Raw genomic sequence first — 24,660 nt, 5'->3', positions numbered from 1 at the left:
AGAACCTCCAGACCAGCCCTGGGCTGCCTTTTCCCGTATGACAGCCCCGCTCCTGCCCTGCTCAACCCAGGACCATGTGCAATGTCTCTGCTTCTCCCAGCCACTCCAGCTTTTGTACATGAAAATTAACAATTTAGCAAAGAAAGGACATGAACAGCATTTAGTTGGAATGGTATCTCATGCCTGTTCCTTGCTTCCAGGGCTGCCCCAGTCAGATGTCTCAGGTACAAAGAGAGCTGGGAGAGCAGCATTTCTGGCACATTTGCCAGAGCAGATGCAGACGTGTGTGCACAGAGCCAGGCAGGCAGGCAGAGTCAGTGCAAGGTCCCTATGAGCAATTGCCCTGGCAGGCAGTGAAATGCTCCCTGCGGATCCCTTTGCATCTCCTGCCTGTGCCAAGGGCTGGGCCTGGAGCCCTGGGGGGCTGGGCCCAGGAGCCGTGGGCGTTCGGGGATCAGCCGAGGGCAGCAGACGGGAGAGATCCCAGCTGGGAGAGGCCCCGGTGCCAGGGAGCTCCTGCTCAGCGCTGCTGGGCCCGGGAGAGCTCCAAGGGTCTCCTTTGGGGCCGCTGCTCCCAGGGCCCTGAGGGATGGGCGTCACTGCCAGCAATGCTTCACCCTGGCCACGCTTGGGGCCGGCAGCTTCCTGTGACAGTGGCAGAGCAGGGATGCTGTGGCATCCAGGGCACTCCAGTAATTTCCAAGGCTGTTGATAAAAGCCCAGGAGGTCGTTGGACAGCAGCAGCTCCTGGGAGCAGAGGGTGTTTCTGATCAGCACCACAGGAGCTGAGCCCAGGGGCTGCTCCTCCAGGCTGAGGCCTCACAAGCACGGATCAGAGCCCAGAGCGGCCTGGAAAGGGGCTGGGGATGCACCAGCACAGGCAGGGTGATCCTGTGGGTATTTATTGATCAGGAGACTCAAGGAATCTCTCAGCCACTGTGCCAGGGTCCTTCAGCAGTGCAGTAGAAGGGATCAACAGGCTCAGAGCAGTGTGTCCATGGTGGGATCATTTCCAGAGGCAGTGTTTTCTTTTGGCTCCTCAAACACCCTCTTGATCGCCTTCCTTAGGGACTGCATGGAGGAGTGCTTCCTGCAGCTCTCCATGGAGCAGTGTCTCCAGCAGCTCCTCATGGACCAGTCTCTCTTCCAGCTCCCCACCAAGAAGTAGATGAAGGGTTTGATGCTGCTGGTGATGCAGGTGAGGAAGAAAACCACCTGGGAGGGTACAGCCGTGTAACCGAGCTGCTGCAGGAGAAACCAGAGACTCAGGGGCAGACTGAAGAGGGCAACGAGAAAGACAACAATGTCGAGCCTCCTGTTCTGCTGCTGCTGGGAGCCAGGCTTGAGATGAATGAAGAGGATTGTGCTGGAGATGACCATGGGTGCAGCAAAGAGGAAGAGGTTGAGGGCGTACATGGAGGTGACAGCCACCCGGCATTGCTCCTGCTCGTGTGACTGGCACAGGGAAGTCACCATGGGATTGACAGCGATGACAATGAAAAGGAAGGCCCAGAACAGAATACTCATCACCACCCACAGTAGGCGCTCAGGAAATTGGCAACCACAGAAAAACTGGCAGAGGATGGACCTGCACCTCTCAATGCTGATGAACGTCAGCCGGTACAGCCCCATGTTGTAGGTGAACAGCGACAGCTGGAAAAGCAAGCTCATATATATTGGGGGCATTATAGCAGAGCAGGAAACCTCCTCCACAATGAACAGCAGGGTGGAGGGGACCATGAAGATGAGGAAAAGGAACTCCGTGATGGCCTGGTTGAAGATGAAGTCGGTGATGGCATTAATGTGTAGGAGCCAGAGGAAAACCCCGTTTCCAGCCAGCCCACAGAGGCCAACGAGCAGCATCATAAAGTCTAGAGCCACACTGGAGACACTGATCTCACAGTGAGCAGGCGTGTCAGTTGGTGAGGTGAAAAGAGGGGACACGGTGCTCACCTCCATGGATGGATGCTGGGCAGGCAGTGGGATGTGGCCCCTGGCTGTGGTCAGAGTGGATGGGCAGTCAGTGCTTGGAGAATCCAGGGATGGACCATGCAGCTCCTCAGCAGCTGCCTGCAGTGGGAAGGATTCAGTGGGGAGGAGTGAGATGTGCAGGGGAGGAGGGCGGTGGAAATGGTGGGGTGGGAGGGTTGGGCTGGTGTGCAGGGGATTGATAAATTAGAGAGAATAAATATTTTCAACTCCCCTGAAGTTGGCAGAGAGATGAATTCATGTAAAGATGTGGACAAAGGATGATAAACGTTCCTGGAGCTAGTGTAGAAAGAGATAAGGAGGCACAGAGTATTTTTGGGCAAGTTCAGTAATAAGAAGCAAAAGCACACAGCCCAAGGAAAAGTTCAGGGCTGGGTCACCTTTAATATCACAGCACACAGTGAACACAACCACCAGAAGCCCCTCTCAGAAAACCTTCAGGAGCATCAAAGGACTCCCAGAAGGAAGTGGATGCATGGAAATGAGTTCAAGGAAAATAGTGTATATGTACGACATAAAAAACTTTTTAATGAATGGTCATAAGGAATAAAAACCCTGTTGTAAAGTCTCTCAACACACACAGAAATAAGGTGATATCCTTCTGTGTGTCGTGCTTCCTAATACTTCCCTTGGTAACACCATTAGTGTGTGTTAGGTACCTTATTCGGTCGGATTTTGGTATCACTCCTCATCCATGCCATCGCATGCCCTGCCATCCCGATGTGTTCCCAGTCCCTGGCCACTCCCTGGCTGCAGGTGTGACCTGTTGGGCTCTGCTGCTGTCCAGTGGGAGATTTGGGATTGGTGGCACCCAGAGGCCTCCTGGCCCCTCCAGCCCCTTTGTGTCTGATGCCTTGGGCTGGCTCCCTAGAACAGAGGCCAGAGCAGGTGAAGAGAATAAAAGGAGGCATTGATGAAAGGCCTTCAAAAGGTTCACCCTGGGCACTCCAAGCCATCCTTGTAGTGCCTCTTGTTTGTGTTCAAAGGAGGCTGGGGGTCTGGACACCAGGGATGGAGCTGGGGAGGGGCATCTCCAAGAGAAACACGGCCCCAAAGGCTTCCAGGGCAGCCTGGGGTGAGCAGCCCGTGGGGAGGGACTGAAGCCTCAGGCACGGGGCTGGGAGGGATGGGAAGGACGGGAGGTGGGTGGGCTGCATGGGGAGTGGGATGGGAGGGTGGTGTGGGAGGGGTGGGACATGATGGAGCTGCTGGGAAATGTGGTGGGAAGGTGTGGGATGTGGTGGGGCTGGAGAGAAGGTGTGGGGTGTGGTGGGGCTGGTGACCTCAGGGAAGCCCCAGGGAGGGGGGTGATGCCCCGTGGAGCCCATGGTGACAAGCACAGGTGTCACCCTGCTCCTGGAAGGGGGTGGCTGTGCTGAGGAGCACGGCCTCCTCCTCTCCTTGCTGCTGCACCACCTGAGCCTGCTGAGGGAGCAGCTGCAGGCAGTGGAGAGGAAGAATTTCTGAAGGCAGAGACACCTTTGCTCCTGGCTGACAACATTGAAAAGTAAAGATCTCTGGGGAGATCTCTGCTGTGACACTGACAGAGCACTTGGGGTGGGGAATGCTGAGCCCCTGGGCCATCGTGTCCGTGCCAGCCCAGCTCTGGATCATGGTTGCTCCAGGCAGCACAAGCCATGGCTGTGTCCCTGCAGACACCAAGACACTGAAGCCTTACAGGAAATCGTGTTAGCCTAATAACAATTTTGAGTCAAAATTGTGAACATCTTGGAAATATATTTGCCATAGATATGTCCAAAGAAACAACAATTTCCAGGCATATTTATACATTATAATATCAGAGATTTTTTATAGATACTCCCTAAAGTGCTCCCAATATATTATATAATGATATCAATGTTTTGATGGTTTTAATTATTCCCAGAATATGCAGTCTCTCTTTGTTTAATGGATAACCCAGATTTTTCCAGGTAAACGGTGTTTTATTGGCAGTGCTTCAAAGCTGGTGAAGGACGTCCGTGCCCTGTCTCCATGCATTGTCAATGGGCAAGATGGAGGGGCTGGGGGAAAAAAAGGTGATTTAAAGCTTTATTTTAATTCTCATTACCATCTTCTGAATCTGTTATTAATAAATTTACTTGATACCAGAAAATTTGACCCGTTTTTTTGCAAAGAGTGTTTTTTCTCCCAGTTCTCATCTCAACTCATGATTCCTTTGATAAGTTTTGTTTCCCTCTCCTCTGCCCAGCTGAGAGCAGGAGAAGGCGAGTGAACGGCCAGTGCCAAACCACGACAGGCTTGTAGCAGGTTATCAGCATCAGAGCCCACATTTCTTACTGTCAGTAGCCTTGAGGATGCAATAAAAGCCAATAGAGTCCAGATGTTGGGGTGCTGTGGTGTCCCTTCCAGCCCTTCAGCAGAGCTCCTCCTCCTCCTCTTCAGTCTTGGGAATACTTGTGGTTGTCTTTTCCTGATCTCACCCCTTTGCAAGCAGGCACACCTTCCACAAGACAGGGCTACTTCAAACCCCATCCAGCCTGGCCTGGAACACCTCCAGAGATGGGGAGGCCAGAGCATCTCTGGGAACCTGTGCCAGGGCCTCTGCACCCTCACAGGGAGGAATTTCTTCCCAATATTGCCCCTAACCCTGTTCTCTGGCAGTGGGAAGCCATTCCCCCTTGTCCTGTCATTTCCGGCCTTTGTCCAAAGCCTCTCCATTTCTTGGAGCCTCTTTAGGCCTGGAAGGGGCTCTAACGTCTCCCTGAAGCCTTCCCTTCTCCAGGCTGAACACCCCCAGCTCAGAGACCTCAGAGAAGCCCCAGGGAGGGGGCTGATGTCCCATGGAGCCCATGGTGACAAACACAGATGTCACCCTGACCCTGGAAGGGGGTGGCTGTGCTGAGGAGCATGGACGCCTTCTCCCCTTGGGGCTGCACCATCCCAGCCTGCTGAGGGAGGCCAAAGCCAGGGCAGAGGAAGAATTTGTGAAGGCAGAAAAGCACCAGCAAGGAAATCAGTAAAAAAAAGGTTTAATATTAAGCACCAGCACACCAAAGTGCTGTCCCTGTGTGTGTGTTTGTGTGTGAGTGCAAGGCCAGGTGACAAAAGGACAGCGAGGGTAAGGAATAAAAGGAAAATGGCTTAAAAGGTTTAGAGCACTCCAACGTAACAGCACTTCAGTTACACCTTAAACTTAGCCATTTAACAGAGGAACATCACTTAGCAGCATTTAACCTTATTTATGCCTGATCCTTGCTTCCAGGCCTGCCCCAATCAGATGTCTCAGGCACTAAGAGAGCTGAGAGAGCAGCATTTCTGGCACATTTGCCAGAGCAGATGCAGATGTGTGTGCACACAGGCAGCCAGGCAGGCAGAGTCAGTGCAAGGTCCCTGTGAGCAATTGCCCTGGCAGGCAGTGAAATGCTCCCTGCGGATCCCTTTGCATCTCCTGCCTGTGCCAAGGGCTGGGCCTGGAGCCCTGGGGGGCTGGGCCCAGGAGCCGTGGGCGTTTGGGGATCAGCCGAGGGCAGCAGACGGGAGAGATCCCAGCTGGGAGAGGCCCCGGTGCCAGGGAGCTCCTGCTCAGCGCTGCTGGGCCCGGGAGAGCTCCAAGGGTCTCCTTTGGGGCCGCTGCTCCCAGGGCCCCAAGGGATGGGCGTCACTGCCAGCAATGCTTCACCCTGGCCACGCTTGGGGCAGGCAGCTTCCTGTGACAGTGGCAGAGCAGGGATGCTGTGGCATCCAGGGCACTCCAGTAATTTCCAAGGCTGTTGATAAAATCCCAGGAGGTCGTTGGACAGCAGCAGCTCCTGGGAGCAGAGGGTGTTTCTGATCAGCACCACAGGAGCTGAGCCCAGGGGCTGCTCCTCCAGGCTGAGGCCTCACAAGCACGGATCAGAGCCCAGAGCGGCCTGGAAAGGGGCTGGGGATGCACCAGCACAGGCAGGGTGATCCTGTGGGTATTTAATGATCAGGAGACTCAAGGAATCTCTCAGCCACTGTCCCGGGGTCCTAGAGCAGTGCAGTGGAAGGAAACAACAGGCTCAGACCCCCGTGTTCACAACAGGATCATTTCCAGAGGCAGTGTTTTCTTTTGGCTCCTCAAACACCCTCTTGATCGCCTTCCTTAGGGACTGCATGGAGGAGTGCTTCCTGCAGCTCTCCATGGAGCAGTGTCTCCAGCAGCTCCTCATGGACCAGTCTCTCTTCCAGCTCCCCACCAAGAAGTAGATGAAGGGTTTGATGCTGCTGTGGATGCAGGTGAGCAGGAAAACCACCTGGGCGGGTACAGCCATGTAACCGAGCTGCTGCAGAAGAAACCAGAGACTCAGGGGCAGACTGAAGAGTGCAACGAGAAAGACAACAATGTCGACCCTCCTGTTCTGCTGCTGCTGGGAGCCAGGCTTGAGATGAATGAAGAGGATTGTGCTGGAGATGACCATGGGTGCAGCAAATAGGAAGAGGTTGAGGGCGTACATGGATGTGAGGGCCAGCTGGCATTGCTCCTGCTCGTGTGACTGGCACAGGGAAGTCACTGTAGGATTGACAGCGGTGACAACAAAGAACAAGGCCCAGAACAGGGCACTCATTATCACCCACAACAGGTGCTCAGAAACTTGTCCAACACAGAAAAACTGGCAGAGGATGGACCTGCACCTCTCGATGCTGATGAACATCAGCTGGAAAAGCCCCATAGTGTAGGTGAACATTGACAGCTGGGAAAGCAAGCTTAAATACATTGGGGGCATTATAGCAAAGCAGGAAACCTCCTCCAGCAGAAAGAGCAGGGTGGAGGGGACCATGAAAATGAGGAAGAGGAAGTCGATGCTGGCCTGGTTGAATGCCACAAAGTCAGTGATGGCATTAATTTGGAGGAGCCAGAGGAAAGCCCCATTCCCAGCCAGCCCACAGAGGCCGATGAGCAGGGTCACAAAGTGCATGGCCACACTGGAGACATTGATGTCACACGGAGCAGGTGTGTCAGTTGGTGAGGTGAAAAGAGGGGACACGGTGCTCACCTCCATGGATGGACGCTGGGCAGGCAGTGGGATGTGGCCCCTGGCTGTGGTCAGAGTGGATGGGCAGTCAGTGCTTGGAGAATCCAGGGATGGACCATGCAGCTCCTCAGCAGTTGCCTGCAGTGGGAAGGATTCAGTGGGGAGGAGTGAGATGTGCAGGGGAGGAGGGTGGTGGAAATGGTGGGGTGGGAGAGGGAGGTGAAAGGGTTGGTCTGGTTAGAAAGAGGCTGATAAATAACATAGAGAATAAACATTTTCAGTTCTTCTGAAGTTGTTCCAAAGTAAAGTGGCCATAATTTTAAAGGATGTGTTACAGATGGATAATGAGATGACTGGCTCTCACAGTTAAGGGATGAATAATGTGTGAATATTAAGAGAAGCTTGATTGATATATAATTATGTTATTGTAGTCTGTTGTTTAGATGTTCCCTGTTCTCCCCATAGTCCCCTTCTCTCCCCTCTGTCCTGTTTCCATCAGAGAGCCTGAGTCATCTAGGACAGGTAGAAAGAAGGGGTGTACACAAGCTTGTTGCTGGGCGGGGAACAGGTGCAGCATGAGAACACCTGACCCTCGAGTCAAGTTGCAAGAGAGCAGGCTCCAGCAATAAACACAAAGAAGGGCTGAGTGACAGACTTTGGGAGGGGCCAGGTTTAGCTGATGCAACCCCCAGGCTATCAGAGGTGAAGCATCCATCTTGAAGATCAGCCAGCCATGTGGTGGGCAGCCGTGAGGGAAGCTCCCAGGCCTGCTTCCCCTTATTTAGTCCTTTTGTTGCATTTTTTATTAAGGTTTAATGAACATTTCGAAATTTAAAAAGTGGGCGGTTGTTTCTCACAGGATGTAAAGGCTGGCACACAGGATGACAAACATGGTAGGAACCAGTGCAGAAACAGATAAGGAGGCCTGCAGTTGTTTTGGGGTAAATTCTGGAACAAGTGGCAACAGTGCATGGCCAGAGGAAAAGTTCAAGGCAAGGGCACCTTCAATATGGCAGCATTCATTGAATATGACCACCAGAGAGACCGTCCTTAATAAACCTCCAGGATCATAAAAGGACTTGCAGGAGGAGGTGGATGCATGGAAATGAGTTCTAGGAAAATGGTGTTTATGTATTAGATAAGAAAAACTTTTCAAAGTCTACATGTGGTTCTAATGGATTAATACCCTGTTGTAAAGCCTCACCATACACACAATACAAGGAGAGATCCCTCTGTGTCCTGTGCAGGTCAAGAATTCCTGCTTCCTCATGCTTTGCATTGTGTTAGAAAGTTTGTTCTGGCCCATTTCAGTGTTAGGACACAGACGGGATGCACAGGAGAAGAGAGAGGAGCTGGGGAGGGCCCTGGGGTCAGCGGGAGAGGGTGGCAGGAACAGAGCAGCTGCTGCAGGAGAGGAAGGTGGGGTAGGGAGGAAGGCCAACATTCCACTGACCTGTTCCCTGTGGGGCAGCAGCAGGCAAAGGGCTCTGTGCAGATCAGCGGCGCTTCCTGGCACCTCTTGCTCCTTTGGGATCCATGTCCTAAAGCGGCTCCTGGCAGGTCAGGGACATGAAGGAGAAAGTGCCCAGGTCACCAGGAGCTCCTCATTCCCGTCCTGCTGGCTCCTCTCTGTGCCCTGTCCTCATGTTGTTTCCCAGGGCTCAGTGGAGTCATGGGGGGAGAGGGGTATTCGAAAATTGCAACTTTGCCTACTTCAGAAATTCAGTTTTTCTGAGTTATTTATGGTGGGTGTGGGCTTGTTTTTTTTTTCCTACAGCGGAAGTGGCTTTTGTTGGAAGCTCTACATGAAGATTTTTCTGATTGGTTCCTCTTTATCTCCTGAGTAGAAACACTCCTTCCCTGCAGAGTGTCCCATTCTCCCACTGCCTTCCCTCTCTAGTTGGGTTTCTACCATTCCTCATTACTCTTCCCTGAGGTTATATGGTCCCTCCAGCAGCAGAGGGATGCTGGTGGTGCTGGTGGCACTGGAATGCTGGCAGTGCAGGCAATGTGGGTGAGGCAGCTGGGTGCTTCTCAGAAACAGCTCCAGTTCCGGGAAGGGCTCTGAGATCATTGCAAAAACACGCTCTGGTCCCGAGGAAGCACAGTTGAGCTGCTTCCTCCTCCTATTCTGATCCCATCCTTATCCCTGCTCCCCATCCCCATCCCCATCCCTATCTCCACCCCTCTCTCTATCCTCACCCCATCCTATCACATCCCACAGGTTTCCCAGACAGAGCCAATCCCCACTCTGAGCGTGGCCTGTCAGGCTCTGCTCTCCTCCAGTGGGGAGATTTGGGATTGCCGGCATCCAGACCCCCTCCATCCTGCTCCGAGCCTCTCCTGACCCCTCTGAAACCACCTGCAACACCCCAGACCATCCCCAGGGCCCCCTTTTCACGCCCAAGGAGCCCCGATCCAGCCCTGATCCTTTTGGGACACGCGGCAGTGTCCCTGCTTGTTGCAGTGTGAGGCCATTTCCTGTTTCACCTATCCCAACCCCCCAGGTGTGCCAACCTCTCCTTTCCCCTGCCCCTTTACCTTCCTGCTGAGAGCTGTCCATCAATGTTAACCTTCCAGCAGGGTCGTGGTGTGGTTGGCAGGAGTTCAAAAGGTGCCCCTCAGATCTGGGCTCATTGGCCTGTCCCAGTGTCTGTATCCCTTGAGCCTTCCCCTCCTCCCACCTGGCTGGTGCCTCACCTGTCCCTTCCCCTCCCCCTGTCCCTGGGCTTAAAAGGAGACGGGACCATGCGGTCTGGATTCTGTTGGGAGCTGTTACAAGATTCAGAGGTCTGTCATCCAGAATAAAACTCTGGATTAAAACTCTACGGCAGAATCCTCTCCTTTCTCTCTTCACCATCACCTGAACCTTTTCCACCAGAGGTAAACTCAGTTCCTACTATGCCTGGATTTGTTCTGAGTGCCCAGCTGCAGCATCCAGCTGGCCAAAGGTATCTCTGGGGTGAAACACCACAGCTGCCGCCTTTGGCCCAGCAGCAAGGGTCAGACGAGCCCAGGCACGTCCCACCTGGTAATATTGGGATTAATATTCCATACCTGCTCCTCCTGGCCAGAGGGTTCTAGGACCCAGGAGGGAGGAGGAAAGCTCAGCTCCAATGAGCTCCTCAGGAGAACACAGGATGATAAGCGTGGCTGTAGGCAGTGCAGAAAGAGATTTGGAGGCCTGCAGTGGTTTTGGGGCAAGTTCTATAACAGGAAGCAAGAGCACATGGCCAAAGGAAAAGTTGAAGGCAAGGTCACCTTTAATATCTCAGCACTCAGTGAATATGAACACCAGGGACCCCTCTGAATGAACCTCCAGGGCCAGGAGAGGACTTGGAGAAGGAGGTGGATGCATGGAAATGAGTCCTAGGAAAGTGATGGTTATGTATTAGATACGAAGGACACTTTAATGACTCTGTGTAATTATGATGGGTAAACTGCCTGTTGTAAAGTCCTAAAGTCTCACCCAAACAGAAATATGGAGAGATCCATCTGTGTATCCTTTGGAGGTAAAGAATTCCTGCTTCCTAAAGCTTCCCATTGTGTTTGAAAATTTATTCCGGCTGATTTTGGTATCACGCCCAATCCTCATCTCCACACCACTCTTCTCCCCATCCCATCCCATCCCATCCCATCCCATCCCATCCCATCCCATCCCATCCCATCCCATCCCATCCAATCCCATGCCTACTTTGTGCCTTGAAGTGCTGCCAATTGGGCTGTCAAATTGGGACATTTGGAATCAGCAGCATCCGGTCACTTCCAGAAACCTCTGAGAACCTCCAGACCAGCCCTAGGCTGCCTTTTCCCGTATGACAGCCCCGCTCCTGCCCTGCTCAACCCAGGACCACGGGCAATGTCTCTGCTTCTCCCAGCCACTCCAGCTTTTGTACATGAAAATTAACAATTTAGCAAAGAAAGGACATGAACAGCATTTAGTTGGAATGGTATCTCATGCCTGTTCCTTGCTTCCAGGGCTGCCCCAGTCAGATGTCTCAGGTACAAAGAGAGCTGGGAGAGCAGCATTTCTGGCACATTTGCCAGAGCAGATGCAGACGTGTGTGCACAGAGCCAGGCAGGCAGGCAGAGTCAGTGCAAGGTCCCTGTGAGCAATTGCCCTGGCAGGCAGTGAAATGCTCCCTGCGGATCCCTTTGCATCTCCTGCCTGTGCCAAGGGCTGGGCCTGGAGCCCTGGGGGGCTGGGCCCAGGAGCCGTGGGCGTTCGGGGATCAGCCGAGGGCAGCAGACGGGAGAGATCCCAGCTGGGAGAGGCCCCGGTGCCAGGGAGCTCCTGCTCAGCGCTGCTGGGCCCGGGAGAGCTCCAAGGGTCTCCTTTGGGGCCGCTGCTCCCAGGGCCCCAAGGGATGGGCGTCACTGCCAGCAATGCTTCACCCTGGCCACGCTTGGGGCCGGCAGCTTCCTGTGACAGTGGCAGAGCAGGGATGCTGTGGCATCCAGGGCACTCCAGTAATTTCCAAGGCTGTTGATAAAAGCCCAGGAGGCCGTTGGACAGCAGCAGCTCCTGGGAGCAGAGGGTGTTTCTGATCAGCACCACAGGAGCTGAGCCCAGGGGCTGCTCCTCCAGGCTGAGGCCTCACAAGCACGGATCAGAGCCCAGAGCGGCCTGGAAAGGGGCTGGGGATGCACCAGCACAGGCAGGGTGATCCTGTGGCTATTTATTGATCAGGAGACTCAAGGAATCTCTCAGCCACTGTGCCAGGGTCCTTCAGCAGTGCAGTAGAAGGGATCAACAGGCTCAGAGCAGTGTGTCCATGGTGGGATCATTTCCAGAGGAAGTGATTTCTTTTGACTCCTCAAACACCCTCTTGATCGCCTTCCTTAGGGACTGCATGGAGGATTGCTTCCTGCAGCTCTCCATGGAGCAGTGTCTCCAGCAGCTCCTCATGGACCAGTCTCTCTTCCAGCTCCCCACCAAGAAGTAGATGAAGGGTTTGATGCTGCTGGTGATGCAGGTGAGCAGGAAAACCACCTGGGAGGGTACAGCCATGTAACCGAGCTGCTGCAGAAGAAACCAGAGACTGAGGGGCAGACTGAGGAGGGCAATGAGGACGATAACAATGTCGAGCCTCTTGTGTTGCTGCTGCTGCTGGGAGCCAGTCTTGAGATGAATGAAGAGGATTGTGCTGGAAATGACCATGGGTGCAGCAAATAGGAAGAGGTTGAGGGCGTACATGGATGTGAGGGCCACCTGGCATTGCTCCTGCTCGAGTGACTGGCACTGGGAAGTCACTGTGGGATTGACAGCGGTCACAACAAACAGGAGGACCCAGAACAGGATAGTCATCATCATCAACACCAGGCGCTCAGGAAGTTGGCAACCACAGAAAAACAGGCAGAGGATGGACCTGCACCTCTGAATGCTGATGAACATCAGCCGGTAGAGCCCCATGGTGTAGGTGAACAGCGACAGATAGAAAAGAAAGCTCAAATATATCAGGGGCATTATAGCAGAGCAGGACATTTCCTCCACAAGGAAGAACAGGGTGGAGGTAACCATGAAGATGAGGAAAAGGAAGTCGGTAATGGCCTGGTTGAAGACGAAGTCGGTGTTGGGATTAACGTGCAGGAGCCGGAGGAAAGCCCCATTCCCAGCCAGCCCACAGAGGCCGATGAGCAGGGTCACAAAGTGCATGGCCACGCTGGAGACATTGATCTCACACGGAGCAGGTGCGTCAGTTGGTGAGGTGAAAAGAGGGGACACGGTGCTCACCTCCATGGATGGACGCTGGGCAGGCAGTGGGATGTGGCCCCTGGCTGTGGTCAGAGTGGATGGGCAGTCAGTGCTTGGAGAATCCAGGGATGGACCATGCGGCTCCTCAGCAGCTGCCTGCAGTGGGAAGGATTCAGTGGGGAGGAGTGAGATGTGCAGGGGAGGAGGGCGGTGGAAATGGTGGGGTGGGAGAGGGAGGTGGGAGGGTTGGTCTGGTTAGCAGGAGGCTGATAAATAACATAGAGAATAAACATTTTCAGTTCTTCTGAAGTTGTTCCAAAGTAAAGTGGCCAAAATTTTAAAGGATGTGTTATAGATGGATAATGAGATGACTGTCTCTCACAGTTAAGGGATGAATACTGTGTGAATATTAAGAGAAGCTTTATTGATATATAATTATGTTATTGTAGACTGTTGTTTAGATGTCCCCTGTTCTCCCCATAGTCCCCTTCTCTCCCCTCTGTCCTGTTTCCCTCAGAGAGCCTGAGTCATCTAGGACAGGTAGAAAGAAGGGGTGTACAAAAGCTTGTTGCTGGGGGGGAAGAGGTGCAGCATGAGAACACCTGACCCTCGAGTCAAGTTGCAAGAAACCAGGCTCCAGCAATAAACACAAAGAAGGGCTGACTGACAGATTTTGGGAGGGGCCAGGTTTAGTTGATGCAACCCCCAGGCTATCAAACATGAAGCATCCATCTTGAAGATCAGCCAGACACGTGGTGGGCAGCCGTGAGGAAGCTCCCAGGCCTGCTTCTGATTATTCAGTCCTTTTGTTGCATTTTTTGTTAAGGTTTATTAACCATTTAAAATTTAAAAAAGTGGGCGGTTGTTTCTCACAGGATGTGAAGGCTGGCACACAGGATGACAAACATGGCAGGAACCAGTGCAGAAACAGATAAGGAGGCCTGCAGTGGTTTTCGGGTAAATTCTGGAACAGGAAGCAAGAGTGCATGGCCAGAGGAAAAGTTCAAGGCAAGGGCACCTTCAATATGGCAGCATTCATTGAATATGACCACCAGAGAGAACCTGCTTAATAATCCTCCAGGATCATAAAAGGACTTGCAGGAGGAGGTGGATGCATGGAAATGAGTTCTAGGAAAATGGTGTTTATGTATTAGATAAGAAAAACTTTTCAAAGCCTACATGTGGTTCTAATGGATTAATACCCTGTTGTAAAGTCTGACCATACACACAATACAAGGAGAGATCCCTCTGTGTCCTGTGCAGGTCAAGAATTCCTGCTTCCTCATGCTCTGCATTGTGTTAGAAAGTTTGTTCTGGCCCATTTCAGTGTTAGGACACAGACGGGATGCACAGGAGGAGAGAGAGGAGCTGGGGAGGGCCCTGGGGTCAGCGGGAGAGGGTGGCAGGAACAGAGCAGCTGCTGCAGGAGAGGAAGGTGGGGTAGGGAGGAAGGCCAACATTCCACTGACCTGTTCCCTGTGGGGCAGCAGCAGGCAAAGGGCTCTGTGCAGATCAGCGGCGCTTCCTGGCACCTCTTGCTCCTTTGGGATCCATGTCCTAAAGCGGCTCCTGGCAGGTCAGGGACATGAAGGAGAAAGTGCCCAGGTCACCAGGAGCTCCTCATTCCTGTCCTGCTGGCTCCTCTCCGTGCCCTGTCTTGGTGTTGTTTTGCAAGGCATGGCGGGAGAGTCAGAAATTTAATCTTTGGCTGCGTCAGAATTTCCCTTCCTGTGAGTTTTTTGTCTTGACCTTTTTTTTCCTGCCATAGTGGAAGTAGCCTGACATGCAGATTTCTTTGAATGAAATTGCCTCCTGATTAGAAAGTCTTTTCCAAATGGGACATTCTCCAAATGCTTCCCCTCTCTCTGCAGGTTTCTACCATTCCTCATTTATCTACCCTGAGGGGTCAGTGTCCCTCTAGCAGCAGAGAGCTGCTGGTGGGGCTGGTGGTGCTGGAATGCTGCTGGCAGTGCTGGAAGTGCTCACAGCACTGTGCAAGCATCTGGGTGCTTGTCAGAAACACCTCCCATTCTGGGTTGATTTTCAGGATCATTGCCAAAACCTTCCCTAGCCCCAAGAAAGCAAACTGAGCTGAGAATTCCCATTCCTGTCATTGCAATGCAGGCTCACACAGCCCAAGGACAGCACTCAGTTGCTTGCAGCCAGGTCAGCAGCACTTAGAGCCCACCCTGATTACTGCCAATTGCCTTCATGATGCAATGAAAGCTCTTAGGAACCACATTTTGGGGTGTTGTGATCCCCTTTCCAGCCCTTCATTAGGACTCATCCTCCTCCTCCTTGCACTTTGGAGCCCTTGTGTTTGTTTTTACCTGACCCCATCCCTCTGGGCAACCTGTGCCAGGGCCTCAGCACCCTCGCAGGGAAGGATTTCTTCCCAATATCCAATCTGACCCCACCCTCTGTCAGTGGGAAGCCATTCCCCCTTGTCCTGTCACTCCATGCCCATGTCCAAAGTCCCTCTCCAACTCTCCTGGAGCCCCATCAGCTCCTGGATGATGAAGTGTTTGCCCTTGAAAGGATTGGGCTGGTGAGGGGATGTGAGATTCCATAGCTGGGGACACAAACACGGTGTCAGCAGGGAAGAGAGGTGACAGTTCTGGTCCCAGGGCCAGCAGTTTCCAGCAGGAGCATCCCAGATCCCTGAGGCACATGTCAGCCTGGGTGGGAATCATCTCACCTCAGCTTTCTAGGAATTCCTTGGAATTCACTGTAGGCTACTGTCTGACTGCCAGGGGAGTGTAGAAGGTGACTCAGATGAAACCTGCAACTTTCTAAGGATTAAAGCCAAGAGAGCAGCATGGATTTGCCTCTTCTCAGAAGAGATGCCATTGCTGAAATCCCAAATCATCCCTCTGCTGTGTGCCAGTGCTCTAGCTCGCACACAGAATTTATGATTGCATGAATCTTCTAGGAAACTGAATGTTGAAGGTCTGGTGCCACTTAAATTGTGGTATAGAAGTGGGGAAACCACATTTGAAACAGAAATATAAGTTTAACAGCACATTTGTAGTTCAGGGTCACAAGGATCCACGTCAGGGGATGACAGGGGGCAAGTTCATGCAGTTCAGAAGACAAGATTTTGGGGTTGAGGTTGCTATAAAATAGAACAGAAGCTGAGATGGAGCCAAAGCGCTTTGGGCACAGGTGTGGTTGCTGGGGCTCTCTGCTGTTGCTCATTTCCCAGGCAGAGTGAAGAGCAGCTGAGGAGCAGAGGCCTGAGGCCGTGGCAGCTCTGAGGCAGCTGCCTGTGTGTGAGAGCCCTGGGGAACACGAGGCAGCACGGAGAGCAGGGGCTGTGGCAGGAGCTGGGACAGAGCCCGCGCCGGGCGCCGCTCGGGCTCACCCCGTGGGCCGCGCTCCCCTTTCCCAAGGGACCATTCCAGGGAAGCTCCTGCAGATCCCGGCCCAGGGACAGCAGCTGGAGGCTGGGAGCTGAGGCGAGTGCGCTGCGGGGAAGTTCTGCAGGCTGCCAGAGGAAACAAGGTCAGACTCTTCTCTTCCACCTTAATCAGGGCCCCCTCATTGGGTGGAACCTGGTGATTGATTTTGGGGGCCGAACTGAGGTCTGTAGGGAAGTGAAAGCTATAAACAGTTTGGGAAAAGGGAGGGAATATTGAAACGAGTGTCCTGATAAAGGAATCCATCAGCTCAGTGACATCAACTGACACCGGAGAGTCCAGCTCAGATCCATCCCAAAGTCATTTGCTGTGTGACTTCTCCATGGGCAATTCCTTCCTTCTCCACTTGTTTTCCTCCTCCAGCTGTGTCCTGTCCACAGCCAGGAAGGAGGTATCTCCCTGGCTTTTGTGCCAGGCAGCCCAGACCAGGCTCCCACATCCTACTTGCCTTCTGTCCTGTCCCTCAGCCCTGCCTGTGCTGCTGCACATGGAAGCTGTGGCTGGGAAAAGATGGGAAAAGCCACGTTTGGGGGACAGCAGCGTTGCTCTGGTGTCTCTGTGTGTCACCCCTGCAGCTGTGTGAGGGCAGGAGAAGCAGCAGAGGTGTCACCATGAGCACTTTGTCCCCTGGCACGGAGGGAGCCAGCCCTGCCTGCTGGAGCCAGCCCGGTGGGAAGGCATCCAAGGGGAGCTGGAATGAGGAGAGCCACGGCAACTGGAGCCAGTGTGACCACAGGCAGTGGAGCAAAGTGCCTGTCCCACTGCTGCTGCTGCTGCTGCTGTGGCTGTGTGGAATGGTGGGAATGGGGCTGTGCTCTGGCTCCTCAGCTTCTGCATGCACAGGAACCCCATCACCCCTTATGTGCTCAGCCTGGCCATGGCTGGCTTCACCTTCCTGCTCTCCATCATCATCCCCCTGGGGCTATTTTCTGTCCCAGAGAGCTTCTGCCAGCAGCTGGGCTCGTGGGGTGTGACAGCTGGGCTGAAGGTGCCCATCCTCTTGGCTTTCACTGCCGCTGTCTCCTGTCTGACAGCCCTCAGTGCTGTGACAGCTCTGTTTGTCCTCGCGTGTCCTGCTGGCCCTGCCACTGCTCGCAGTGCTTCCCCATGCTCTGTGTGCCCTGCTCTGGCTGCTCTCCTTCCTGCTCACTGCCCCCCTCCATTGCTGCTCTTTGGTGCCCATGGCCTTGGTCCTGAGCTGCCTCTTCTCAGTGCTCAGCCTGACCTGTTCTGCTCTGGCCCTGATGGCCAGGCTCCTGTGCTGCCCATGGAAACAGCTCCCAGGGAAGCTCTGTGCCCTGCTCCTGCTGCTCCTGTCATGCCCTTCCCCTTCTTCCCTGCTGATTTTGGGCACTGGCTCTTGCTGAGGGCGTTTGACTTCTCTGTCTTTGCCGCCAGCACCTCTCTCCTGCTCACCTGTGCCAAGAGCTCTGCCCTCCCTCTGATTCACTTCCTGGCTGGGAGCTGTGCAAAGGAATTCACCTCCTCTGGTAGTGTTGCCTTGCAGAGGGCTTTTGAGGCTTTTGTGCCAGAGCCAGGGCACAGGGACAACACAGTGGAGTCATCATCAAGTGGAATCATCATGAAAGATCCTCAGCATAAAATAGAACCATAAAATATCCAGAGTTGGAAGGGACCTACAAGGTTGATGGAGTTGAGCTCGTGGCCCTGCACAGGACATCCCAAGAATCCCAGCCTGTGCCTGAGAGCATTGTCCAAATGCTCCTTGAGCTCTGCCAGGCTGGTGCTGTGTGCAGCAGGGGCACTCCTGCCTGGGGTGGTAGTGAGTGACACGAGGAATCCTCATGGAATGCTTTGGGTTGTGTCCTGGTTTAGGGAAAATTTGGGAGGAGGCCCCTGAACAGGCTTCCTCTAGTAAACAAATTCAAGCAGCCCCCCCCCCCCCCCCCCCCAACTTGTTTGGGAAAAGATTTCCTTAGAGAAAAGTGGAAAAAACTGTTTATTTAACAAGCAAAGTATTCACAAGGATAAAAAATGAAAACAATATTAGACAATAAAATCCCTTGGTGTTCTGCAGAGGTGGCAAATTCAGCAAGTCCTTGTTGTGGAGTGTAGTTTGGCTCACTCAGTCTCTTATCAGTCCCCCTGGTGCTGGAAAATGCCGCCTCCCAGGCCCCGCTGGGCCACAGGTGTGAGCTCCCCGTGCTCTTCTGGGTTTTCAGTCCTGGGCAGGTTTGAACAGTTCCAAGCAAAAGGAAAACCACAGTCCAGGGAACTTCTCAGCCTCAGCTAGTTCAAAAAATACCAAAAGCAAAGGAGAGCTGTGTGTTGCATGTCTGTGCTGCAGACAGCGCGGTCTGGGAGCAGGAATGGGGAGGAGTGAGCGCAGCTTCTGAAAACAAACTGCTGCATCTGCTCTCCCCCTCTTTGCTCAAGAACCAGTCTGAAATGGGCAAAACCTATTTCTGGGCTAAACAGGTAAATGGGGACACAATTCAGCATCATAAAGTCACCCCAGGACACGTTGGAAGAACGGTAGAGATCATCTCATTCCATCTCTCCTTCTTCCATGGGCAGGGACAACCAGGAAAGCTTTTGCTTTGAAGTCTTGCTCTTTTGAAAGGAAGCTCAGGGAGGGAGTGGCCTGGGTGACACTGGAGACAAGGAAGGTGCTGGGAAGCAGAAAAAGTACATGGAAGTATAATGGTCCTTCTGCACTTGCCTTGGGAGAAACGCCCTGGCTGAGTTGTTCTTCCCTGGACAAGAGGTCCCACCATGGAAAGTCTTTCCAATGGACAGGAAAAGGGAGTCAGGGAGAGAAAAACCCTCTTAGATATCAAAGTCTCTTTTGTTACTTATTAAGAACTCAGTTAATAAATGCTCCTTAGCTGTTTAACCTCAAGTGTGTCTCCAAAGCCTGACTCCACACATGGTTTTCACTCTCCCTTCCCATTCCAGAAGCAGTGGCACGTTGGTTTCCCCTGGATTTAGGGCAGTGGGAAAAGGAGGGACAACTTCCCCCTGAGCAAGAGCTGTGGCTGCTGCCCAGGTCTCTCCCAGGAGGAATCAGGAGCTCTTGGCAGTGCCAACATCATCCCAGCCATTGCAGGCACGTGCCTTAGGAAGGGCTCTGGTATGAGACAGGTAGCTGCCCTGCTCCCAGAGCAGCCAGAGGCTTTAGAATGGGATAAAAGAAGGAAATTAGACATTTTGGACACTGATTAACAGGCACAGGCTCTGCAGGGAAGCCTGGTTGTGGTTTATTCAACAAACTCTGGGTTGGATATTACCCTGATGGAGGCAAACAAAAACCATGAATCCAAATGTGATTGAGGGGTGGTTCCAGAATGACAAAGATCAGGGCAGGCTGGACTGTGGCTGAAGCTGCTGTGCAGAGTGGCTGTGCAGCTCCTCCTGAGGGTGGCCAGGCTCAGGCTGGAGGTGCTCAAGGGCTTCCCTGGACACTGATGCTGGGGAACCAGAGGATGGATGGCCCCATTCTGCAGAAGAGCAGCACAACCCCCTAATTTCTGTGCAATTAAATGGTCCAAGCATCTGGTGATGGGAATTTCCATATTCCATGTACTTTCTGGATACAGGCACAGGAGTTCAATGGAGTTCACTATCGACCCTGTACTTTACTCAGACAGATTCAGTTCTGGAATTCAAGAATGTGACAAATTCCCAGGGAAAGGACAAGGGAATGTTGCTGTCCCTCCCCAGCTCTGCTGCCCTACCTGGTGTCCCTTCCCATCAGCTGGGAATGCAGGGCTTGCTGTGCTGGACAGAAGGGGAAGGATGCTCCCTGTGATCCCAACCCCTCTCCTGCCATCCAGAGGCACCAGCCCTGCAGGGATTTGGGAAATCACTGCCACCCCGTGCTGGGTGTGTCCCCAGGGATGAAGGTGTCCCATTCTTTGCAGGCAAGAGCTCCCTGAAAACACCATGGAACTCATCTGCTGAGGCAAAGGAGAGGGAGTTCATTCCCTGGGGCCAAGGCCATGAGGGTGATTCCATGGGGAATAGAGCTGGAGAACAGCACTGAGCCCAGCTGCACTGCTTGGAGCCACGTGGATCCAGGAGGGAGGAGGAAAGCCATGCTGCAATGTGCTCCCTGCAGAGCATCCCACAAAAATCACCCAAGGCAAAGCCCATGCTCCCTTCTCCTGCAGGAATACACCAACACAGGCAGGGTGATCCCATGGATATTGATTAATCAAGAGGCTCAAGGTCTGCCCACCAGCCACTTTCCTGGGATCCTTCATCAGAGCAGTGGAAGGGATCACCAGCCTCAGACCCCATGTCCTTGGCAGGATCATCGCTGTGGGCAGTGTTTTCTTCTGGCTCCTCAAAGACCCTCTGGAGGGAGAGCCCAAGGGACTTTATGGAGAAGGGCCTCCAGCACCTCCCCACCAAGAAGTAGATGAAGGGTTTGATGCTGCTGTGGATGCAGATTAGCAGGAAAACAACCTGGGATGACACAACCATGTAACCGAGCTGCTGGAGGAAATTCCAGATGGTGAGGAGGAACATGAAGAGCACAATGAGGAAGGTAACGATGTCGCGCCTCTTGAGTTGCTGCTGCTGGGAGCCCCGCTTGGCCTTAATGAAATCGACTGTGCTGGAAATGGCCACGGGTGCAGCCAAGAGGAGCAGGATGAGGGTGTTCATGGAGATGAGAGCTGCCCTGCAGTGCTCCTGCTGGTGTGATGGGCACAGGAGTGTCACAGTGGGAATGACAGTGAAGAGAGCAAAGAAGGCCCAGTATTGGACAGTTCCCACCACCCACATCAGGCGCTCAGGAAGCTCCCAGCGGAAGCAGAGCTTGCAGAGTTTGTACACATACCACACATTGCGGCTGCTCATCAGCCAGAACAGCCCCCAGTACAGGGACACCACTGACAGCTGGAAGAGGAAACTCAGGTACAGCTCGGGCAGGATAGGAGAGCAGGACACGTCCTCCACCAGGAAGAGGAGGGCGGAGGGGACCGCAAAGAGGAGGAAGAAGAAGTCAATGACAGCCAGGTCAAAGATGCCGGAGTTGCAGATTTTCAGGCTGAGGAGGCCGATGACAGCTCCGTTCCCAGCCAGCCCAGAGAGGCCAATGAGCAGGGTCACACTGTGTATGGCCACGCTGGTGACATCTGTCTGACACAGATGATCTTCTTCATTGGGTGAGGCAGGAGATGGGGACACGGTGGTCACCTCCATGGATGGACGCTGGGCAGGCAGTGGGATGTGGCCCCTGGCTGTGGTCAGAGTGGATGGGCAGTCAGTGCTTGGAGAATCCAGGGATGGACCATGCGGCTCCTCAGCAGCTCCCTGCAGTGGGAAGGATTCAGTGGGGAGGAGTGAGATGTGCAGGGGAGGAGGGCAGTGGAAATGGTGGGGGGGGAGAGGGAGGTGGAAGGCTTGGTCTGGTTAGAAAGAGGCTGATAAATTACACAGAAAATAAATATTTTCAGTTCTTCTGAAGTTGTTCCAAAGTAAAGTGGAAAAAATTTTAAAGGATATGTTATAGATGGATAATGAGATGACTGGCTCTCACAGTTAAGGGATGAATGCTGTGTGAATATTAATAGAAGCTTGATTGATATATAATTATGTTATTGTAGTCTGTTGTTTAGATGTTCCCTGTTCACCCCATAATCCCCTTCTCTCCCCTCTGTACTGTTGCCATCAGAGAGCCTGAGTCATCTAGGACAGGTAGAAAGAAGGGGTGTACAAAAGCTTGTTGCTGGGGGGAAGAGGTGCAGCATGAGAGCACCTGACCCTCGAGTCAAGTTGCAAGAAAGCAGGCTCCAGCAATAAACACAAAGAAGGGCTGAGTGACAGACTTTGGGAGGGGCCAGGTTTAGCTGATGCAACCCCCAGGGTATCAAAGGTGAAGCATCCATCTTGAAGATCAGCCAGACACGTGGTTGGCAGCCATGAGGAAGCTCCCAGGCCTGCTTCTGATTATTCAGTCTTTTTGTTGCATTTTTTGTTAAGGTTTAATGAACCTTTCAAAATTTAAAAAGTGGGCGGTTGTTTGTCACAGGATGTAAAGGCTGGCACACAGGATGACAAACATGGCAGGAACCTGTGCAGAAACAGATCAGGAGGCCTGCAGTGGTTTTGGGGTAAATTCTGGAACAGGAAGCAACAGTGCATGGCCAGAGGAAAAGGTCAAGGCAAGGGCACCTTTAATATGGCAGCATTCATTGAATATGACCACCAGAGAGCCCCTGCGTAATAAACCTCCAGGATCATGAAAGGACTTGCAGGGGGAGGTGGATGCATGGAAATGAGTTCTAGGAAAATGGTGTTTATGTATTAGATAAGAAAAACTTTTCAAAGCCTAGATGTGGTTCTAATGGATTCCTGCTTCCTCATGCTTTGCATTGTGTTAGAAAGTTTGTTCTGGCCCATTTCAGTATTAGGACACAGACGGGATGCACAGGAGAAGAGAGAGGAGCTGGGGAGGGCCCTGGGGTCAGCGGGAGAGGGTGGCAGGAACAGAGCAGCTGCTGCAGGAGAGGAAGGTGGGGTAGGGAGGAAGGCCAACATTCCACTGACCTGTTCCCTGTGGGGCAGCAGCAGGCAAAGGGCTCTGTGCAGATCAGCGGCGCTTCCTGGTACCTCTTGCTCCTTTGGGATCCATGTCCTAAAGCGGCTCCTGGCAGGTCAGGGACATGAAGGAGAAAGTGCCCAGGTCACCAGGAGCTCCCCATTCCCGTCCTGCTGGCTCCTCTCTGTACCCTGCCCTCGTGTTGCTCCTCCAGGCTCAGTGGGGTCATAGGGCAGTCGGAAGTTGTTTTACAGCTTTGGGTATGTCATAGCTCCACTCCCTCTCAGTTATTTATCTTGAATAGTTTTTTTCTTTGCCACAAAGGAATTGGCTTTTGTCAAAAGTCCACATGAAGAATTTTGCAAATGGCTCCTCATTTCCTTTTGAATAGAAAGATTCCTTCCCTGCAGAATGTCCCATACTCCAACCGCCTTCTCTCTCTCTCTACCATTCCGTGTTTCTCTTCCCTGAGGGTTCATTGTCTGTCCAGCAGCAGAGGGATGCTGGGGGTGCTGGTGGCACTGGAATGCTGCCAGCAGTGCTGTGAAGCATCTGGGTGCTTGTCAGAAACTGCTCCCATTCTGGGAAGAGCTCCAGGTTCATTGCCAAAACCTCCCCTGTGCCCAAGGAAGCACAAATGATGCAAGAATTCCCATTTTTGCATTCTCCCCCAGGCTCACCGAGCCCAAGGGAAGGACAGCACTCAGTTGCTTGCAGCCAGGCTGTCAGCACTTGGAGCCCACCCTGATTACTGCCAATGCCCTTGATGATGCAATGAAAGCTATCAGGGACCAGGGTGCTGTGAACCCCCTGCCAGCCCTTCACCAGAGCTGCTCCTGCTCCTCCTCAGTCCTGGGAACACTTGGGCTTGTTTCTGTGGTTGTCTGATCCCTGACTGTCCCTCTGCCAGCAGGGACACTTTCCACTATCCCACGTTGCTCCAAACCCCATCCAGCCTGGCCTTGGACACTTCCAGGGATCCAGGGGCAGCCACAGCCACTCTGGGCAATGTATGCCAGGGCCTCAGCACCCTCACAGGGAAGAATTTCTTCCCAACATCCAATCTGACCAAACCCTCTGTCAGTGGGAAGTCATTCCCCCTTGTCCTGTCACTCCATGCCCTTGTCCAAAGTCCCTCTCCAACTGTCCTGGAGCCCCATCAGCTCCTGGATGATGAAGTGTTTGCCCTTGAAAGGATTGGGCTGGTGAGGGAATGTGAGATTGCATAGCTGGGGACACAAACACGGTGTCAGCAGGAAGAGAGGTGACAGTTCTGGTCCCAGGGCCACCACACATACGGCAGTTTCCAGCAGGAGCTGGATCCCAGATCCTTGAGGCACATGTTAGCCTGGGTAGGAATCATCTTGGAATTCGCTGTAGGCTGCTGGCACCAGGAAAGCTCTTGCATTGAAATCTTCGCTGTTTTGAAAGGAAGCTCAGGGAGGGAGTGGCCTGGGTGACACTGGAGACAAGGAAGGTGCTGGGAAGCAGAAAAAGTACATGGAAGGATCATGATCCTCCTGCACTTGCCTTGGGAGAAACGCCCTGGCTGAGTTGTTCTTCCCTGGACAAGAGGTTCCACCATGGAAAGATTCTACTTTCCAATGGACAGGAAAAGGGAGTCAGGGAGAGAAAAACCCTCTCAGATGTCAGAGTCTGTCTCTTCTGTTAATTATTAACAACTCAGTTAATAAATGCTCCTTAGCTGTTAAACCTCAAGCGTGTCTCCAAAGCCTGACTCCACACGGTTTTCACTCTCACTTCCCTTTCCAGAAGCAGTGGCACATTGGTTTCCCCTGGATTTAAGGCAGTGGGCAAAGGAGGGACAACTTCCCCCTGAGCAAGAGCTGTGGCTGCTGCCCAGGTCTCTCCCAGGAGGAATCAGGAGCTCTTGGCAGTGCCAACATCATCCCAGCCATTGCAGGCACGTGCCTTAGGAAGGGCTCTGGTATGAGACAGGTAGCTGCCCTGCTCCCAGAGCAGCCAGAGGCTTTGGAATGGGATAAAAGAAGGAAATGAGCCATTTTGGACACTGTTCACCAGGGTCAGACTCTGCAGGGAAGCCCGGATATTGTTTATTCAAAAAAT

The 24,660-nt window shown here is 53.0% G+C and overlaps 4 protein-coding genes and 1 pseudogene across 6 annotated transcripts; 1 reads left to right on the top strand and 4 right to left on the bottom strand.

The window, feature by feature from the left end:
• Positions 1-884: 884 nt before the first annotated feature.
• LOC129122262 (mas-related G-protein coupled receptor member A6-like) lies at positions 885-23,093 on the bottom strand. 3 transcript variants are annotated; one of them, XM_077179649.1, is made up of 5 exons: positions 22,581-23,093; positions 14,112-14,211; positions 10,005-10,154; positions 8,401-8,500; positions 885-2,070 (listed from the first exon to the last, which is right to left on the bottom strand). In XM_077179649.1, exon 5 carries the CDS (start codon positions 1,957-1,959, stop codon positions 982-984), a length of 978 nt encoding a protein of 325 aa, XP_077035764.1. In that variant the 5' UTR covers positions 1,960-2,070; positions 8,401-8,500; positions 10,005-10,154; positions 14,112-14,211; positions 22,581-23,093; the 3' UTR covers positions 885-981. The 3 variants fall into 3 exon arrangements, 2 of the variants coding, with proteins under 2 accessions (XP_077035764.1, XP_077035765.1); XM_077179650.1 differs by lacking the exons at positions 14,112-14,211; positions 22,581-23,093 and adding an exon at positions 12,682-12,762; XR_013182686.1 differs by lacking the exons at positions 885-2,070; positions 10,005-10,154 and having other exon boundaries at positions 7,927-8,500; positions 22,581-23,084.
• On the bottom strand, positions 4,964-7,682 carry LOC143694313 (mas-related G-protein coupled receptor member A1-like). Its single transcript, XM_077179645.1, has one exon. It carries the CDS (start codon positions 6,972-6,974, stop codon positions 5,994-5,996), a length of 981 nt encoding a protein of 326 aa, XP_077035760.1. The 5' UTR covers positions 6,975-7,682; the 3' UTR covers positions 4,964-5,993.
• On the bottom strand, positions 10,193-12,687 carry LOC143694315 (mas-related G-protein coupled receptor member D-like). Its single transcript, XM_077179648.1, has 2 exons — positions 10,642-12,687; positions 10,193-10,316 (listed from the first exon to the last, which is right to left on the bottom strand). Exon 1 carries the CDS (start codon positions 12,685-12,687, stop codon positions 11,707-11,709), a length of 981 nt encoding a protein of 326 aa, XP_077035763.1. The 3' UTR covers positions 10,193-10,316; positions 10,642-11,706.
• On the top strand, positions 16,673-17,676 carry LOC129121232 (mas-related G-protein coupled receptor member A-like; annotated as a pseudogene).
• LOC143694311 (uncharacterized) lies at positions 20,231-21,410 on the bottom strand. Its single transcript, XM_077179642.1, has one exon. The coding sequence runs from the start codon at positions 21,231-21,233 to the stop codon at positions 20,235-20,237; it is 999 nt and encodes a 332-aa protein (XP_077035757.1). The 5' UTR covers positions 21,234-21,410; the 3' UTR covers positions 20,231-20,234.
• Positions 23,094-24,660: the final 1,567 nt, after the last annotated feature.

The sequence above is a fragment of the Agelaius phoeniceus genome, chromosome 6 (assembly GCF_051311805.1).
Source record: "Agelaius phoeniceus isolate bAgePho1 chromosome 6, bAgePho1.hap1, whole genome shotgun sequence".
Classification (NCBI taxonomy): Eukaryota; Metazoa; Chordata; class Aves; order Passeriformes; family Icteridae; genus Agelaius; species Agelaius phoeniceus.
The sequence above is the reverse complement of the archived record's forward strand: the minus strand, read 5'-3'. Positions and strand labels throughout refer to the sequence as shown.

Bases quoted from the DNA above. Each gene is read 5' to 3' on its own strand.
- LOC143694311 (XM_077179642.1), bottom strand. From the start codon at position 21,233: ATGGAGGTGACCACCGTGTCCCCATCTCCTGCCTCACCCAATGAAGAA.
- LOC129122262 (XM_077179649.1), bottom strand. From the start codon at position 1,959: ATGGAGGTGAGCACCGTGTCCCCTCTTTTCACCTCACCAACTGACACG.
- LOC143694315 (XM_077179648.1), bottom strand. From the start codon at position 12,687: ATGGAGGTGAGCACCGTGTCCCCTCTTTTCACCTCACCAACTGACGCA.
- LOC143694313 (XM_077179645.1), bottom strand. From the start codon at position 6,974: ATGGAGGTGAGCACCGTGTCCCCTCTTTTCACCTCACCAACTGACACA.